Source organism: Musca autumnalis, unplaced genomic scaffold (genome assembly GCF_047663935.1).
Source record: "Musca autumnalis isolate F117 unplaced genomic scaffold, ASM4766393v1 scaffold_3, whole genome shotgun sequence".
Taxonomy (NCBI): Eukaryota; Metazoa; Arthropoda; class Insecta; order Diptera; family Muscidae; genus Musca; species Musca autumnalis.
In genome coordinates, this window is record NW_027411866.1 from 37,740,392 (window position 1) to 37,759,808 (window position 19,417).

Sequence of the window (19,417 nt, forward strand, 5' to 3'; positions counted from 1 at the left end):
CGTTTAGTGCTAAAAATGCGTTCCCGTACTCCGAAATCTAGCAAGACTTGCACTTCTCTTTAAACAAAATTAGCGCCGAATAACACCTTCTTCTCCTGTTTTCTGCCATACAATTTTGGCCTAGTAGAAACTAGCATTTAATATGATAGCTGATACGTTGATTTTGACATTTATGCAGGAGTTTCTGCAATTTCCGTCATTTTTCCGGTCCCGAATTTTTTAAGAAATTTGTATGAGGAAGCAATTTTTGACAATTCGCTCTTTTTTCTAACATTGCCATTAAAAAAGTACGGGAACACAATAAAAAATAGCATTGTAACCATGGAACAATTACCCAGGTAGTGGCATCGTAAGATTTTGAATATGTTATTTCAAAACTTTCTTTATGTTGTTGGGGAAATTACAACAAAAATATTTTTTTTATAAAGGGATTTGACTTTTCATATTCGATCAGCTGGTGTGATACCACTACCTGGTAGTTCTGCCATGATTGTAACAAAGTAATTTAATAATTTTGTCACATTGTTTACAAATTTTTATACTATCATTTTTTGTTGCAGCAATTGACCATCTACCTTATTTATTATGATACGTGAAAAGTGTTGCAACTTTTGGTACTTTTTTAGGCAAAACCAGGGTTGTATATCATGTGTACTGTGATTTCTATGTTGATTTCGCTGAAATCACGAAATGAGATGATTTCATTTTTGTATGCGAAATCATGATAAATTTAGCTTGATTCCGCGCGAAATCACGAAACGCCTTCGAAAACACGAAACGACGCCGAATGTAAACCAAACATAATGCTTAGTTTACATTCGGCGTCGTTTCGTGATTTCGAAGGCGTTTCGTAATTTCGCGCGGAATCAAGCAAAATTTGTCATGATTTCGCATACAAAAATGAAATCATTTCATTTCGTGATTTCAGCGAAATCAACATCGAAATCACAGAACACATGATATACAACCCTGTTTGTGCCTAAAAAAGTACCAAAAGTTGCAACACTTTTCACGTATCACAATAAACAAGGTAGATGGTCAATTGCTGCAACAAACAATTTTAGTATAACAATTTGTAAACAATGTGAAAAAAATATTAAATTACTTTGTTACAATGCTATTTTTCATTGTGTTCCCGTACTTTTCTAATGGTAATGTTAGAAAAAAGAGCGAATTGTCAAAAATTGCTTCCCATACAAATTTCTTAAAAAATACGGGAACGGAAAAATGAAATTGCAAAAACTCCAGCATAAATCAACGTATCAGCTATCATATTAGATGCCAATGAACATGCTTGCTGCTAGTTTCTACTAAGACAAAATTGTATGGCACAAAACAGGAGAAGAGGGTGTTATTCGGCGCTATTTTTGTTTACAGAGAAGTGCAAGTCTTGCTAGATTTCAGAGTACGGGGACGCATTTTTAACACTAAACGGGAAAACTACTGCAAGTACTAATGTTGTGCAGGATCTGAGCACAACTTCTATCTATCAAAATTTTTTATTATGATGTCTCAACGATAAAATCATTATTTTTTCATTTGTTAGTACTATACACAATTAATACGATATATAGATAATTTTTAAAATAAAGTTGTAAAGTTCTATATTGTCGTATATTTTTGATGATTAATTCAATTTACAACAACTTGTTTTGAAAATTCATGTTCGATCAGCTGCGCATATGCATCTACCTTGATCATTGTGAAATGTTTGAAATCAACAAAAAATAAGTGTAAACACCGGGGTGTATTTCAGGATTTCGTGAAATCCAGTGGATTTTGGAGCGCAAATGTAAACTTGGCATAAGAAGGTGTTACATCAAATCACAGCGCCAAAAACATCTGATTTTCAGACTAGTTGTCAAAATGCATTATTGTGAATAAAACCTCATACAAAATGTAAACAAGCAATTCACAGCAGTGCAATCTTGTGATCAAATTTGACGTTTGGTATGATTTGATGTAACACCTTCATATTCCACCATGAATCATACCAAACGTCAAATTTGGCCACAATAATGTATTTATAATTGCTTGTTTACATTTTGTATGTGTTTTTATTCACAATAATGAATTTTGACAACTAGTGTGATAACCACCTGTTCTACCACACAAATTGGGTGAGTAGAAAATAGCACTGTTCCTTTACGTGCAAGAATCTTCAAGTTTTACCACTTTTTACTCGAAAAGCGTTCCTTTACTTCAGACCCCATACAATTTATATGGGAGCAGTTTACAACTTTTACCACTTTTGCCGGTCTTACCATTTTCAAAAGTAAAGGAACAGACCAAATATCAGCTTGTTGCTGCCATCTGATTGGCATATACCATGCCACATTAATACAGGTACAGCGGGAAAACAGCTGATTATCACACTACTTGCCAAAATGCATTATTGTGAATAAAATCACATACAAAAGGTTATACCCTAGACAGACGGCAGAGTTAATTTGCATTAAAAAAATCCTTAATTTGAATTAACTTTTTACCCTGACAGACGATAGTTTCTGCATTTATGAAACAGCTGTTTGTGTTGTTTGTTTGTACCCAGCAGACCATTTCATAAAGTTTTACAAAATTTCGCCAAAATATGCGAAACAAATATACTTTCTACCATTGACTTTTTCACCACGATAATGCAAAAATAAATGTAATTTATTCGCGATATTTTTGAGTCTTTTTAATATTAAAAAATGTCGCAAAACTCTAAACGAACATTTGAAGAAGATATTATTTTCGACAGAATTGGTATGTTGGGTAATGAAATGCTTGTGAAAATAAAAATTTTAAAAATAGATTTGACAGAAGGCGCGAAAAACGATTAGCTGCTATTCTATTCGAGAAAGACCACTACTTATTTGAAAGAAACGCGGATATTTCAGATTTGTTTTCCTTTTTTATTTTCTTAAACATGGAAATTTGACAAAAGACAATTGATTTTTACAGCATTGCCATATTGAAATACCTAAATGAAGTTTAAATTTCCTTTTATTTTGTGCATTAAGAATGTGGATAATACACGAATTAATTTGAATTAAGGCAGTTAATGCAAATTAACGCTGCCGTCTGTCTAGGGTATTAACAAGTAATTCACAGCAATGCGTTATTGTGAACAATTTTGATGTTTTGTATGCTTTGATGTAACACCTTCTTATTCCACCATGGATACTACACCAAAAACAACTGATTATCATACCAGTTGTCAAAATGCATTATTGTAATCAAACAATTCACAGTAATGCGTTATTGTGAACAAATTTTGACGTTTGGTATGTTAAATGGCACAATTATTGTTATTGATTTAACACCTTATTGGGCCATGGCAGATATCATGGTAGAATAAAGTAGAGGTAGGCCAGGTATGAAAATCACTGAAAAATGCCACCCTGCAGCTATGGCTTAAAACGTCAAATGGCATGGTACAATAATAATGGTAGATGTATCTGCATAGCTATCCCGTATTACAAAAACATTTGGAACTTAGAGCTTCACTTTCTATATGTTAAAAGTGCCATATAGAGTAAAAACATTTCTTTAGCTAGGCTCCAAAATATTCTTGTTGGAAAAGTGTTCCAAAAATAGCAAAAGTTCTTCCCAAATTTATGACAGTGAAAAAATATCATTCACTTATTTTCTACTTGACAAGTTTGGCTAATCTGACATCGTGATTGCTGGCATCCGATTTGCAGATAAATGTCAGCAGAATTTTTACAAAAATTGTAACTTTTACATTCCCGTACATTTGGAACAAATTTAAATTAATATCAATATTTGATAAATCGTTCATTCATAAGTTTTGCTAAAAAAAATCAACAATTTTATTTTGCCACGCGAATACACATTTTTTGTCCTTGTTTTCAATTTTAAGATATAGTGTTACAGTAGAAGTTTTTTGTTGGAACAATTCATCGATGCATCTACCTTTATGATTGCATAATGTCAAAAACAGTACAAAATGTCAACCCTGCTTTTGACAGATTAGGCCATAAAAAGAAAAAAATTTTAATCAGCTGTTAGCTGTGGCCTACCTTTACTTTATTGTACCATGGCAGATATGTTGATTTTGACATTTCGGCTAGATTGTTTGAAAGTTTTGCCATTTTTACGTTCCCGTGCATTTTAAACACATTTCTGTTGTAAAGAAAATTTTGACAGTTTGCTCGTTTGCTAGCTTTACAATTAAAGATGTACGGGAACAAAGTATATATTTTTTTGAATTTGCGTAAAATTAGCTTTTCAAAATAGTCAGGCTTAATCCCATAGTCGTAGTTTTAATATTTTATTAAAACAACTTTAATTTGTTAGTGGGAAAGAGTGGCGATGTTTACCAAGGGGTAGGGCAGGGAAGACTATAGTTTTAGATCTTGCCACAGATCTTCATCAGTTTCCTTGTTTCTTGTTTTTTCAACAAGAAACTTTTTATACCCAAGTGTCAATTGCTCGCTCAAATAGATAAGTGTCCAAAGAAACACGCTGATCGAGAATTTCTTTGGCACTACCAAAACTCGAGCAACTTCAATTGCAAACAAAACCAAATCTTTCCCACTGCTATGCGTTCGTTGAGTCTCAACAAACATTATAAATTAATATAATTTATTAAAAAAATAATAAATTAAAGTTGCTTTAATAAAATATTAGAACAACGGCATGGGATTAAGCCTGACTATTTTGAAAAGCAAAATAGAAGTCGTCATCCCAAATAAAAAATCCAACCCTCCTAATTGTGAGACCGGGCACCGTCGAGAAAGTGTTGGTCTATTGCTGTATTAAGCAATACCAACATATTAGTTATGTGTGTTTTTTTTTTTTGAGACTCAACGAACGCCTAGCAGTGGAAAAATTGGTCTGACACTATAGTCTTCCCTGCCTTACCCCTTGGTAAACATCGCCAATTTTTCCCCCTAATAAATTAAAGTTGTTTTAATAAAATATTAAAACAATGACTATGGGATTAAGCCTGACTATTTTGAAAAGCAAAATATTTGCCTAAAATATTGAATTCACAGCTTTAATAAAGCCTCCGGCAAATACATATATAAAATCGGGATCAATTGTTTCATCTGCCATCTACGCTATACCCACAATAAAAATACAATAACTATTTTTTCCGATTTATTTTTTATTCACTTAATTTTCGGGACAAGGGAAGGTCCAAACCCAATTCTTGTATGAAACACATTTACCCAAAGCAGAATCGAACAATTCAGCGGTGGGGCAACGAACAATTTCAGCAGCGGCACCAGCCTTGGTGCATTGCCAATAGCATGTAGGATCCCAGAAGTTACGAATGGGCATATTCAAATTGCTGCTGGTACAGGTGGGTTCATTGTTACCGTCAGGGTCACAAGCCAAGACGCAGGCAATGATGCAAGCCAAAATAGCGAAACAGGTGACTGGAAATATTTTATTTATTATAAAGTTGAAAGTTATTATTTTCAGAGAAAGTCTTACAGAATTTCATTTTCGAATTGAGTGATTGGTAGTTCCTTGTGGTTTGAAATTGCTACTTGTCGAATAACTGCACACTTCGTTTGTTATTTATAGCTGGATGGAAATACAGTTTTTGCTGGAGAAAGTTTTAATTGATTTTTAATATAGTTTATCATTTCCATACGAAATCGAACAGTTATGTATGACATAAGTTATTAATTGCTGATAACAGATTCCCTATTTTTATTTAGTGCTATTTTTTTTGCCAAAATTTTGCCTAGTTGGACTTATCAGAGTTTGCAGAAATGTTTTTTGACAAACTTCAAATTTGTTAGTGGAAATAGAAAGATAATCATAACAGTTATGTGGTTTCTAGAACGCTGTAACAAAATGATCGGGTTTCTCTATGTATGTTATCGACAGGCTTAACAATAAAAGACTGTCAGAGTCACATTATTATTTGCCAGCTGAAAAAATCCAGGGCAGCGACTTGCTATAACCCAGCAAAATTTGAAGGAAGGGGTTCTATGCGATGACGTGATTTCATGGCATATTTTGCATTGGTTCAAAGCAAGCCATGAAAGATCCGATCTTTTCATTAGGATTTGAACCAATGCAAAGGAAGTCGTGACCGTTTTTTCCGTCTTTTCAATCACAGTAATATAATTTGACAGTTATGACAGTTATTCTTGATGGGGCAATTATTTATTGTACCAAGCTATGAATAAATGTAGTGATCCCTAATCTCAGATGTCATAATCACCTGTTAATTTACGATCTGTCACTAGTACAAATGCTGGTTATACCATAGACAAATTATCGTATAGACAAAGAAATACTCATGTTATGTGCTGTCAACCGACTCAAACAGAAAAACTCAAAATTGTTCAAAGGCGATTTTTGGGGAAAATTGCAGGACTTTCTTAAATATTTTTTTCCGAGGATGTCAACAACTAACCCCATACAGTTTTTGTTAGAACAAATTGTTAATAAAATCGTATTTATTGGCATTTTTAATTGAGTTGTTCTGTCAACTAACTCAATGTTAACAATATTGGTGAGAGCATTTCTTTGTCTATACAATTCATTTGTCTATGGTTATACTACAATTGGTAGCAGTACTGTTTTTTTTCTACATTTCATTGACTTTAAAAAATGCACCGTATATTGTTACATTGGCAAAGTCCTTGGTCACACTACATTGGTTTCATTGAAACAATTTCATGAAATCAAGGGTTCCTAGGTCGACCTCCCTTCCCTTAAGTATTGCACCATGATCATGAAGTTGCTGTTGTGAGGTACTAGACCTTATAGCACGGTTACACTAGAGCTTTTTGCCGGGTCAACCCACTTCATGAAGATTTTTTTGACGTTTGCGCTATGGAATTGACATTTGAAACCCAAACCCATTGGGTTAATCCGGGTAAGTGTAATGGGTACTTTACACGATATGTTTTTAACATATGGGTTGTCACAAAATGTATATGCAAAGTGACAACCCATATGTTAAAAACATATCGTGTAAAGTACCCATTACACTTACCCGGATTAACCCAATGGTAAACATCGACACTCTTTCCCACTAATAAATTAAAGTTGTTTTAATAAAATATTAAAACTACGACTATGGGATTAAGCCTGACTATTTAAAAAAAGCAAAATAGTAGTCGTCCCAAATAAAAAACGCCAACCCTCCTAACTTTACGCAAATTCTAATTGTAAAGCTAGCAAACGAACAAACTGCCAAAATTTTCTTTACAACAGAAATGTGTTTGAAATGTACGGGGACGTAAAAATGGCAAAACTTTCAAACAATCTAGCCATGGTAGAATAAAGTAAAGGTAGGCCACAGCTAAGAGCTGATTAAAATCTTTTTCTTTTTATGGCCTAATCTGTCAAAAGCAGGGTTGACATTTTGTACTGTTTTTGACATTATGCAATCATAAAGGTAGATGTATCGCTGAGTTGTTCCAACAAAAAACTTCTGCTGTAACACTATATCGTAAAATTGAAAACAAGGACAAAAAATGTGTATTCGCGTGGCAAAATAAAATTGTTGATTTTTTTTGCGAAACTTACGAATGAACGATTTATCAAATATTGATATTAATTTAAAATTGTTCCAAAAGTACGGGAATGTAAAAATTACAATTTTTGTAAAAATTCTGCTGACATTTATCTGCAAATCGGATGCCAGCAATCACGATGTCAGATTAGCCAAACTTGTCAACTAGAAAATAAGTGAATGACATTTTTCACTGTCATAAGTTTGGGAAGAACTTTTGCTATTTTTGGAACACTTTTGCAACGAGAATATTCTGGAGCCTAGCTAAAAAAATGTTTTTACACTATATGGCACTTTTAACACATAAAAAGTGAAGCTCTAAGTTCCATATGTTTTTGTAATACGGGATAGCTATGCAGGTACATCTACCATTATTATTGTACCATGCCATTTGACGTTTTAAGCCATGACTGCAGGGTGACATTTCTCAGTGATTTTCATACCTGGCCTACCTCTACTTTATTGTACCATGTATCTAGCCATGGCACAATAATACAGGTACAACGGGAAAACCAGCTGATTATCACACAAGTTGTCAAAATGCATTATATATATAATATAATTGTTCCACAAACATCCCATAAGGGACAAGGGAGACTTCTCTCATATCAATGAGTGCACCCCGATTCATATTAGCTCAATGATATGGGACCTACAGTTTATCGCCGAGTCCGAACGGCGTATCTAAGACACCACTTTTGTAGAGAAGTTTTTCATGGCTGAAATACTCAGGAAATGTCGCCAACATTACTGAGGGGTATTATTGTGAATAAAATCACATACAGAATGTAAACAAGCAATTCACAGTAATGCGTTATTGTGAAAAATTTTGACGTTTGGTATGATTTGCTGTAACACCTCCTTCTTTCCACCATGAATCTAGCCGAAATGTCAAAATCAACATATCTGCCATGGCGTAATAAGGTGTTGCATTAATAACAATAATTGTCCATTTAACATACCAAACGTCAAAATTTGTTCACAATAACGCATTACTGTGAATTGTTTGATTACAATAATGCATTTTGAAACTGGTATGATAATCAGTTGTTTTTGGTGTAATATCCATGGTGGAAGAAGAAGGTGTTACATCAAAGCATACAAAACATCAAAATTGTTCACAAAAAATAGCAGAAGAGAGCATCATTCAGCTCTATTTTTGTTCAAAGCGAAGTGCAAGCTTTGTTACTTTTCGAAATACGTGTACAGATTTCTAGTACAAAATTGGAATAATAGTACTATTTTACAGTGTAATGGGTACTTTACACGATATGTTTTTAACATATGGGTTGTCACTTTTTAAATACAAAATGTATATGCAAAAAACATATCGTGTAAAATACCCATAACCGAGGTACTTGAATACCTAAAAGTTTCATTGAAACCACTCTAATGTGACTTTCGACAAAGCAATATTGTCCATCTGAAGATGTTATTTTTTTAAACAGTTAAAATGTTTTGGCAAAAAAAAGTAACAAAGCATTAGGGCTGTTCGATAAGCCAAAAAATGTGTATAAATTTGTACAAACTTTTACAAAATGCTGTTCGATAGCAAACCAGAGGCTGGATTCTTGTTCTATGAAAATTTGAAATGAAAAATATTTGCTTTATAATTTTTTTCATTTGACAGTTTTCTCCTTTATAAAAGTTTTCATTTCACATTTTCATACAAACAGAATTGAGTCCCTGTTCAGTAAAAGAGAACTGAGAAGTATTTCAAGTACTTTTTACTTGCGAAGTTATGGAACAGACCTATTGGAACTTTTGCACTTTCTTTGGATGATACCACTGACGTAAATAGCATTTTCCACTTAATTATATTTATCAAAACAATTGATGGTAACGTCACGGGAGAAGTGGTTCATAGTGCAATAGAACAAAATGTGTTTTCAAAAATAGACAAAGGAAAGTTAAGTTCTATAGGAACAGATGAAGCACGTGTGATGAGGGGAAAAATAAAGGGCTCTTAAGCAATTTGATGAATAATGCTATCACTTGTCCACCTATCGATTGTATAATTCACCAGTAATCACTTTTTTATATACATTAGAACATGTACATGGCACCAAAGACATAAATCAGTGAATGGCTTTTGAATTTAACATAATGTTATATTACGATATGGTGATATAACATTTTTTTCTTTTATACATTTTTAAGTATTTAACCGAATTTACCGATCCAATTAACATAGAATTATTCTTGAATAGATCCTTGAATTCATAAATTTCGTTTCTGATACCATTACATGCAACCTGTTAAGGGTAATGTTTCTATACAAAGTTTCGTAAACATTTTTTTGTTGCATGCATTTTGTCTAGTCTTAGTTGTATTTATGTCTTTGTGGCACAATAATAAAGGTACAACGGCAAAAACAGCTGATTACAACATTATTGTTATCGATAGCTCTGTTCCAGAACTAAAAAGTTTTTACAATTTTTACCACTTTTACACATTTTGCGTTCCCTTGTACAAAATATATATGAAAATCGTTTACGACTTTTACCACTTTATAAAGTACTGGAACAGGCCAGATGTAACACCTTCTTATTCCGCCATGAACATGAATAATACCATGGTTGTTTACAATGATACATTTTGACAACTGGTGTGATAAGTCCCGGGCCACACTACAGTAAATTCACTGAAATTTTGATATGAAATTATGCGTCTCTAGATCGACGTTCATAGTAGAGTAAAATCATAAAATTGCTGTAGTGGGGAATTCGATTTAAGAACACCTAATTTCATGAAATTTTTTAATGAAATTCACGCTAGTGTGGACCGGGACTAATCAGTTGTTTTTAGTGTGGTACCTGTATTATTGTACCATGGGTCTAATCCTGGCGGAATAATAAAGGTGTTAATGCAAAAACACTAGTTGTCAAAATGCATTATTGTGATCAAATTTTGACGTTTTGGCATGGTTCATGACCCAATTATTGTTATTGATGTAAGACTTTCTTACAGCGTGTTTTTGTAAAAAGTTTTTGTCCATTCGTTCGTCGATTTCATGAACGAAGACACAATTTGGTTTTCATAGCGGTTGACGTTTGTATTCGTGTGACAAACAAATGAAAGCTTTTTATTTTCGTAATTTTTTTGGTTTTCGTAACAAAATCAGACGAACGAATACGTCAAAAATAAACGAATTGAAAAGACCCATCGTTTTGAATGAAAATTAAATAATTTGAGTAATAAATGGCACAAAACACACGAAAACTGGAAGGGAATGCAATTTTATTTATTTCCATAGAAGCACACGCGTATATGTACATCCGTTTCTTCATATTATCACAATTATTTTTGGACAAATTTGATTACATTTTTTTCTTATTTTTTGTTTGTCATCTGTTTATCGGGGTTGCCATCAAGTAACACATTTTACGTGCAGATGCCAATGCAAAGTTCACAAAATAAGTATCATGGAAACCCTGAAATATAAAAGCTTTTATGAAATAGACGAAAGCTTTCAGATAAAAACGAATGGTTCGTAAAATTTTACAAGAACCAAATTTTGAACGTATACGTTTTAGTACGAACGGTTCGTGTGACAGGCAAGCATTTTTACAAAAACACCCTGTTATTCCGTCAAGAGTCAAAAGCCCTAAACACATCCAACTTTGTTGTGAAGTTGTGTCGTCCTTCGTCGTCGATTTACGTTGGGCGTTGGTACCACACATAAAACGTTTGATATGTTTAAAACGTCAAATTCAAACATTTTTAACTTTGAAGCACAAAACAGAGGGTTGTTATGTGCACCACAAAGAGAAATAGAACAAGAGAAATTTTCGGAAGTCAAGCCAAACGCAAAATTTTAGCCTAACGTTGGATGTGTTTACAGCATAAAACGCCTGTTAGACTATAGTACACTTATAACATGTTTTAGTGCATTATCTCGATTTATTTGACAAAAATTTTATGAAAATGACTGGATTTGCTGAATCCACCATAGTCTAAACGTACTACCGGCAATTTAAAGACTTTATGGATAGCCTCAATGCAGTTTATGGAGATGTATTTTAATATATCGATGTTCGATGGCTGAGTCGCGGGAAAACCTTAAGGCCTGCGTACATAAGCTGCCTTGCCTGCTTACCTTGCTTACTTCTGATAAAAGAATAAAAAGGAAAAGGGCAACCCAGTTCGAAATTTCCTCGGCCTTCTTTATTCTTTTATATTTATTATGTCAAAAATGAAGCAGCAAAGCAAGGCAATCAGGCAGAGCAGCTTATGTACGCAGGCCTTTAGAGACTGCATGTGGTCTTCGCAAGGAAATAAGTGATTTTTTAAATATCCAACTTGCTTCCTCTTTAGAAAGCCAAACAAGTTTCAACTCGATTTGGTGTATTTATGTTATATAACTTTAATTTTGAACCAACTTCACCTGATCTTTCAGGTAAAATAAATACATTTTCAGTTAGCTGCATGGTAGAACAATATAAGGTAACAGCAATACCGAGCTGACTGAACTGGGCTGTAATGTTAGTGTCAAATTCCATACGACATTTTATATTTTTATTTCTGTTTTCGATGTATATTAGGGATAAATATTTTTTGAGGGGAAAAATATATCAATCAGAAAAAAACTATTTCCCGTAAAGACTTCTTCATATCAATGATATGTAACCTCTTCAAAGCCCGAACAACGTGCCGCACACTATAACACCGCTTATAGAAGCGGTATATTATTTTTTAATATGTGTGGTATTTTGTTAAACTTGAATAAACTAAAGCCCTAATAAACATGTGCTTCTTTGATTTCAAAAACAAAAGTTTCTCTTCTTTCAGTGAATTTTAAGCGACCCCAAACATTTTTGCAAGATTTCTACTTTCCGCTATAAATTATCCATTTACTGGAATTATATGCATACTTTCAAATTGAAAAGGTAACGAATTTTCATTCATGTTTTTCAAAATATTCAATCAAATGTGAAAAAATATTAGTTTTATACATTCCAATAATTTATAGGCATTTCCTTGTTTTGTTTACATGTACCGGTGGCAATATCATTACAAACAAAAAAATCCTATGTGGTTGGTTTTGAGTTGTATTTGTAGTAGTATTTACTTTACCTTCTTTGTTCTACCATGAGTTAGCTGATACAAATAGAAATTTTGAAAAAAATTGATTTATTTATAGCCCGTTTCCACGGTACGTCGTTCGTTCTCTATTCGTCGTTCGACCCTCAAATACGAATAAATTACTTGATTCCCCATACAAAATTCTGAGAACGAACGAAGATTTTTCTATGTTGTTCAAGTAGAAATACTCTCCGAACAACGATAAAATATGTCCCATCCCTAACAAATGAGAGAATTTATCGAAAATAATAATTATGACATGTCTAAATTCAAAATTGAAAAATTTGTTGAAAACACAAAAACTTTTAGAACAAAGGAAAAATATGAATGAAAATTAATGAACTAAACGTTTTATATAGATGCAGAAGGAAGATGGTTGTGTTTCCTTCTTAATTCCACACACATTTCTTGTCCATTAGTTCAAAATCGCGTAAAAAATCAGAAACAAAAAGGAAACAAATAACTGAAAGTCTGTATACACAAACATTGTTTTGACTTGTCTCTCTTTAATTATGAAAATAGAAAAATATAAAAATATATTGAAAATACAAAATTATTCAGAATTTATGGAAAAAATGAATGGAATGTGTGTAGATAAATATAAAAGATACATTTGTCGGAAAGTCTACTGTTTTTCCTATTCATTTAATGTATATTTTATGTGTTTTCGGTTCAAATTTTCGTGAAAACAAGGAAACAAATATGAAGGAAATTTTGTTTATGTTTCTGTTAATTACGAATGGTGTCGTGGAAACGGGTTAATTCGTGTACGTCGTTCGACAGGCGAACAACGTAATTGAAGCGCTCGTGTAAACATGACATTAATATTTCCAACTTTAAACAAATCTTTACTATAATTGTGGAGGTAAATATTAAGATGGTCGATAAATTGTAAAAATTCGTGTAAACCTTCGAATTTTTAAAGGAGGATTTTATACAGATGCCCTGGCTTTAAAAGTGTCTACAATTGTACAATTTGAAGAAAAAATTGTGTCGCTTGTGTAGGTATCTACAAATTGTAGTCATTTCTAAACAAATGCTAATAAAATGTTAAGAAGGGATCTCTAAATCAGCTATTAAAAACTCTCTTTTTTAACTTGAAAGAATCTTAAATGTTTACCTCTTTTTACTCGAAACGCATTCCTTTACTTCAGACAATTTACAACTTTTGCCGATTTTGCCATTTTCAAAAGTAAAGGAGCAGACCAAAACATTATGTTCCAGATCTACAATGTTACCACTCTGCCACATTATTCCAAAAAAGCATTCCAGAGCTAAACGTTTATATTAGAGCTTCTTGCCGGGCTAATCTAAAGTACAGTACACATTGTCAGTTTTGAATGACGATTTTTTGCAATTTTCGATAACTGTCAAACCGTCCAGCAACCACAAAATATATTGTGGTTGCATGATGAATGACAAAAATGAACGGCCACACTAGCAAACAACAACAAAGCTGTCATTCAAAACTGACAATGTGTACCCAGCTTAAGGATAGGTAATGGAACGCAATACAAGATTTTTTAACTTTTCGATTTTGGTCTGAAATTAAAAATACCATTTTTCGGTCTGGCGATTATTTCAGTCGTCTTAAAACTCGACTTTAAACTTTTTTTTGCAAAACCTTGCAGGAAAGTCAGCTGTTTCACAAAATGTATAAAAATTTGATTTGTTTCTTTTGATATTTTAAACCAAATGGAACAAAAACATAAATTTTAAACTTGCATTTGACTTATTTAAAGCAGTAATTCTATCCACAATGCTTTAAAATCTAAAAAAATGAAATTGTGAAAATTTCTTAGTCAAAAATGTTAACATTTCAAATTGTTTACATTGAACAGCTGATTAAAAGCCAGCTGGCCGAACTTAACAATTTTACGGGACAAATTTTCCCAGCAAAAATTTGCAAGTTCTCAGTCACAGAACTCTCCAAACTCGCCCTCTTTTGGTGGATAATTTTGTTATCGAACAGCATTCAGTAAAAATTTGTACGAATTTGTACCAATTTTTGAGTTATCGTACAGACCTAATCTATAGGCAGACTCGAAAATCGGTCGCAATATAATCGATTATGCGATTTTCATTCCAGACAAAAGTCGACTACGATTTTTAGGCTTTTCACTGCAAAAGGTCGATTAATCGAAAGTCGATTTACCTATCCCCAGGCTAATGCTTGGTTTACATTTACGAAATCCACTCGATTTCAATTGTCAATTCCTTTGCGTATACGTCAAATGAAAACGCATCCGAAATCCATTGGATTTCATTTGACGTTTAAGCAATGGAATTGACATTTCAAATCGAGTGGATTTCGTAAATGTAAACCAAGGATAACCTTCGTTATCAGTGTTTATGTGACGTATACGCAATGGATTTGACATTTAAAATCCAGGGGATTTATTAAATCCGGTTATATGCAAACGCACTATAAGAACGCATAATTTCAATTAAACCAACCTTGTGTGGACTTAGACTAAGCGGAGTCGGCGATAAAGCCGAGCTTAAAATGAATCCGATTGCACTCATAGATATTTAAAAAAAATCTCTCCTTTGCCCCCAGTGGTATGTTTTCATGACAATTTGAAATATTGACACATTAACAAAGAATCGACTACAGATGTTTCAACGTGCTAATTGCAACTTGTCAAGCTAATTGCAAACAATAGTTGTACTTTTGCGGTAAACACGTTTTCCAATGTTGAAAAGACAAGACGGTTTCTGTGGCTAAAAATACAATTCCAGGAAAACATGCCAACCAACCGACAACAAGACAAGAAGAGGAAGCTACGCACTACTACTTTTGTTATCAGCTATTGATAACTTATTTCTGAAACGCAAAGATAAACTATATTAGAAATCAATTAAACTTTCTCTTGTCAATTGCCAAAAAATCTATTCTTCCCCAACTATAAAAAGCAAACATTATGTGAAATAATACGACAAGTAGCAATTTGAGGCTATAGGGAAGCAACCAATCAATCAATTTGAAAATGAAATTCTGTAAGTCTTTTTCTTAAAAAAATTATTGTCTGCTTTATAAAAAAAAACATATAAATTCTTTTCAGTCACCTGTTTCGCAATTTTGGCTTGCATCATTGCCTGCGTCTTGGCTTGTGACCCTGACAGTAACAATGAACCCACTTGTACCAGCAGCAATTTGAACATGCCCATTCGTAACTTCTGGGATCCTACATGCTATTGGCAATGCACCAAGGCTGGTGCCGCTGCTGAAATTGTTCGTTGTCCCACCGCTGAATTGTTCGATTCTGCTTTGGGTAAATGTGTTTCATACAAGAATTGGGTTTGGACCTTCCCTTGTCCCGAAAATTAAGTGAAATAAAAAAAATTACTAAAATTAAAAATGTTACTTAAATATGGTTTGGATCTTTTATGGTAGGATAATAGTATAAGTAAGTAAGGATCTGAGACTATATCAAAATTGTAGGTCAACAAAATTCAAATTTCAAATGCTTTAGAAAATATGGTTCAGACTGGAAAGATAATAGGTCTGTGCGATAACTCAAAAGTTTGTACAAATTTGTACAAACTTTTACAAAATGCTGTTCGATAACAAACTTGTTCAGTAAAAGAGAAGTGCTTGCAAGTAGTTGCAAGAACTTGCAAGTACTTTTTACTTGAAGTTATCGAACAGGCCTAATATGTTGATCACAACTCCACAGTGTGTGTTATTATCAAAGTCCCGGTCCACATTAGAGTAAATTTCATAAAAAAAATTCATGAAATTAGGTGTTCTTAGGCCGAATTCCTCATTACAGCAATTTCATGATTTTTCTCTACTATGGAACTCGATCTAGAGACGCATAATTTCATGTTAAAATTTCAGTGAAATTACTCTAGTGTGGCCCGGGACAAACAGTTCATCGAATTTAACAGAAGCTTAAATCTACCTTTCGAAGACTTCGAATTCGACTTTCATAATGTCAACTGCGCTGACGGCTTCTGCTAATGGAGAATTGTTTCTTGAAATATGTTCAAAATTCGACCTCGCGATAGGCGGGTCCTTCTTCCAGCATAAAACTTGCCACAAAATAACATGGCGATCGCGAAATGCACATATCACAGTAGAAAGTCATGGATCATTTCTGCATTGCCAAAAATAATTGTAGAATGTGAGAGTGCTAGGTGTTGCCGACATCGCCTCAGATCATTTTCTTTTAGTGGCTGAACTTAAAATCATGCTGCGAACAGAACCAGAGAACCGAAACGCCGCCCTTTTAATACCAACAAACTGCAATGTGAAAAAACAAAACGTAATTTTCGTTCCAGTTCCACAAATCAATACCCGGGATACCATTATCACAAGCGCCGAATCTTAACATAGAAACTGAATGGACGAAAATTAAAAACGCATTATCTAAGACTGCTGTCGAAACAGTAAACTTCCACAAAAAAGATCATAGGGAATGGTTATCCCAGTAATTTTGGAATCTAGTAGAGGAGCGACGTAAAGCCAATACAAAATTACTGTCGGAAAAAGATTCCCTCCAATAATCACAATTACAAAATAAAATATCACAGCTTATCAAAAAGGTGAGGAAACAAACCAGAAACGATAAACGCAGTTTAATAAATTCTATGGCTCCCGAAGCAGAGGCAGCAGCAAGTCGTGGAGACTTGAAAACAGTTTTTGACATAACAAGAAAAATGTTGGGGAAAAAACAAAATTCAAATTTACCGATTAAAGACAAAACGCCCAGTTCAAAAGATGAAAAGAGCACTTTGAGAATATCATAAATCACACTACCGAACCAGCCACGAAATAAATAACTATGGAATACAAAGCCAAACCATCAATCGCCCTACGGAATACATATATAAATTCGGGTACTACCTCAATAAAAATGGCAAAGCAGCAGGTATTGACAATCTGCCTGCAGAATTATACAAATGCGTCCCAGAATATATCGCTAAAATACTCTCGCCACTTATAACCAAAATCAGGGAAACAAAAACGATCGCGTAAGATTGGAAAGAAAGCCTCATAATAAAAATTACAAAGAAAGGAGACTTACAACTTTGTAGCAATTGAAGAGGCATAGTTTTAACACCATCTACATTCAAAATGTCTCCGTAAAGAACAAGCAGGGTTCAGACCTCCTGTGTGGACCAAATAAATAGTCTGCGATTGATAATCGAACAGTGCAACGAGTTCAACACGCCATTGTATACAATGTATACCTTCGTCGATTTTGAAAAAGCCTTCGACGCTCTTAACAGAAACAAAATCTGAAAAGCACTTGAGAACAAAATAATAAATCTGATAAAAGCAAAATACACCAACTCAACGATGAGGGTTTTCCACAACGGCAAGATTAGCGAAGCTTTCAAAACTATTAGCTGAATTAAACAAGGATTTTAGCTTTCTCCGCTCTTTTTCACAACCACGCTTGATGAAATGTTGACATATTCTATAGACCAAAACAAAGGCATCCCTTGGAGATTACATCATAATCTTGAAGATCTGGAATATACCGACGACCGATCGTGCTGCTTGCAACAACCAGAGAAAATATGCAATCGAAAATCAATCAATTATCTGACCACAAAATAATATCAAACCAAACCCCTACATTCTTTCTGAATGGGAAACATATTGAACATGTCAATAACTTTTGCTATCTTGGTAGGAACATGAACACAAGTGGCGGAGCAATTGACGATGTCGACATGCGCATCCAAAAAGCCAGAAGCGCGTTCTGCAGCCTAAAAAATATCCTCAGGCTAATGACAGTAGAGGACGACCAAATCCACCTGACGAAGAACCATTCTTAATGAAATCGGAAAAATCATTTAATGAGTTAAGATATATTGCATCGGATAGAGTAAGATAAAGATTCTATGTAAATAGTTTATGTTGCTGATGGAATATTCCGTAATATAATAAATCAATGAATATTAGTTTAGGGGTTTTTGATCCGATAATATATATAGACGAAACTATCTATCGATATTGTAATATTAAAAAATAATATTTAATTAATTCTCTTTCGAGTTGAGCTTATTAAACCTATTATATACATTGAAAAATTAGGAGTCTACCGAAGTACCACACATTCAACCATTACGCTACGTTTCACGGGTGGTTAAGCCGATCTTCAGGCGTATTGAATATTGTTTTTGTGGCAGACGAAGGCAAAGCTTGGAAACTAGTATATATATCGCACTTCATTAGATAAATGCATATGCGAAATTATGCCAGTTAATTGAAACTCCACACTTTTCCTATAGTCCTGCTTGGTAATCCCATTTTTCAATGTTCAAAAATACTATGGTAAGTTTTATTCCTACGTTATTAGTAATTGTTCTCCTATATCAGAAGATTTTGATCATCAATTGTTGTCTACTAAAGTTTTGACAAGTTGATGGTGTCTCAGAACGCTAAGACGCCGGCAACCTTGACACTCAGTTGTCGGAGACCCAGGTTCGAATCCCAGCCTGGCTCATGCTGAAACTATTTTTTATTTTTGCCTTATTAAGGCGAAGGTCATTTATAGTGATATTTAATTAATTCTCTTTCGAGTTGATCTTATTAGACCTATTATATACATTGAAAAATTAGGAGTCTACCGAAGTCCCACACATTCAACCATTACGCTACGTTTCACGGGTGGTTAAGCCGATCTTCAGGCGTATTGAATGTTGTTTATGTGGCAGACGAAGGCAAAGCTTGGAAACTAGTATATATATCGCACTTCATTAGATAAATGCATATGCGAAATTATGCCAGTTAAGTGAAACTCCACACTTTTCCTATAGTCCTGCTTGGCAATCCCATTTTTCAATGTTCACAAATACTATGGTAAATAGTACTATGGT

At 33.7% G+C, this 19,417-nt stretch overlaps 3 protein-coding genes across 5 annotated transcripts in view; 1 reads left to right on the plus strand and 2 right to left on the minus strand.

Moving 5' to 3' along the window:
* Vsx2 (Visual system homeobox 2) overlaps nucleotides 1-19,417 on the minus strand; it is a 459,366-nt gene that overhangs the window by 41,124 nt on the left and 398,825 nt on the right. The window lies entirely within an intron of this gene.
* LOC141399977 (uncharacterized) overlaps nucleotides 5,100-19,417 on the minus strand; it is a 36,152-nt gene continuing 21,834 nt past the window's right edge. The window contains exons 2-3 of the mRNA XM_073979369.1: nucleotides 5,452-5,566; nucleotides 5,100-5,393 (exon numbers count right to left, since the gene is read on the minus strand). Coding sequence (XP_073835470.1) covers nucleotides 5,128-5,393; nucleotides 5,452-5,461 — 276 coding nt within the window. The 5' untranslated portion in view covers nucleotides 5,462-5,566 and the 3' untranslated portion in view covers nucleotides 5,100-5,127. The remainder of the gene's footprint in view (nucleotides 5,394-5,451; nucleotides 5,567-19,417) is intronic.
* On the plus strand, nucleotides 15,440-15,953 carry LOC141399975 (uncharacterized). The gene is made up of 2 exons (XM_073979367.1): nucleotides 15,440-15,580; nucleotides 15,646-15,953. The coding sequence occupies exons 1-2, from the start codon at nucleotides 15,571-15,573 to the stop codon at nucleotides 15,909-15,911; spliced, it is 276 nt and encodes a 91-aa protein (XP_073835468.1). The 5' UTR covers nucleotides 15,440-15,570; the 3' UTR covers nucleotides 15,912-15,953.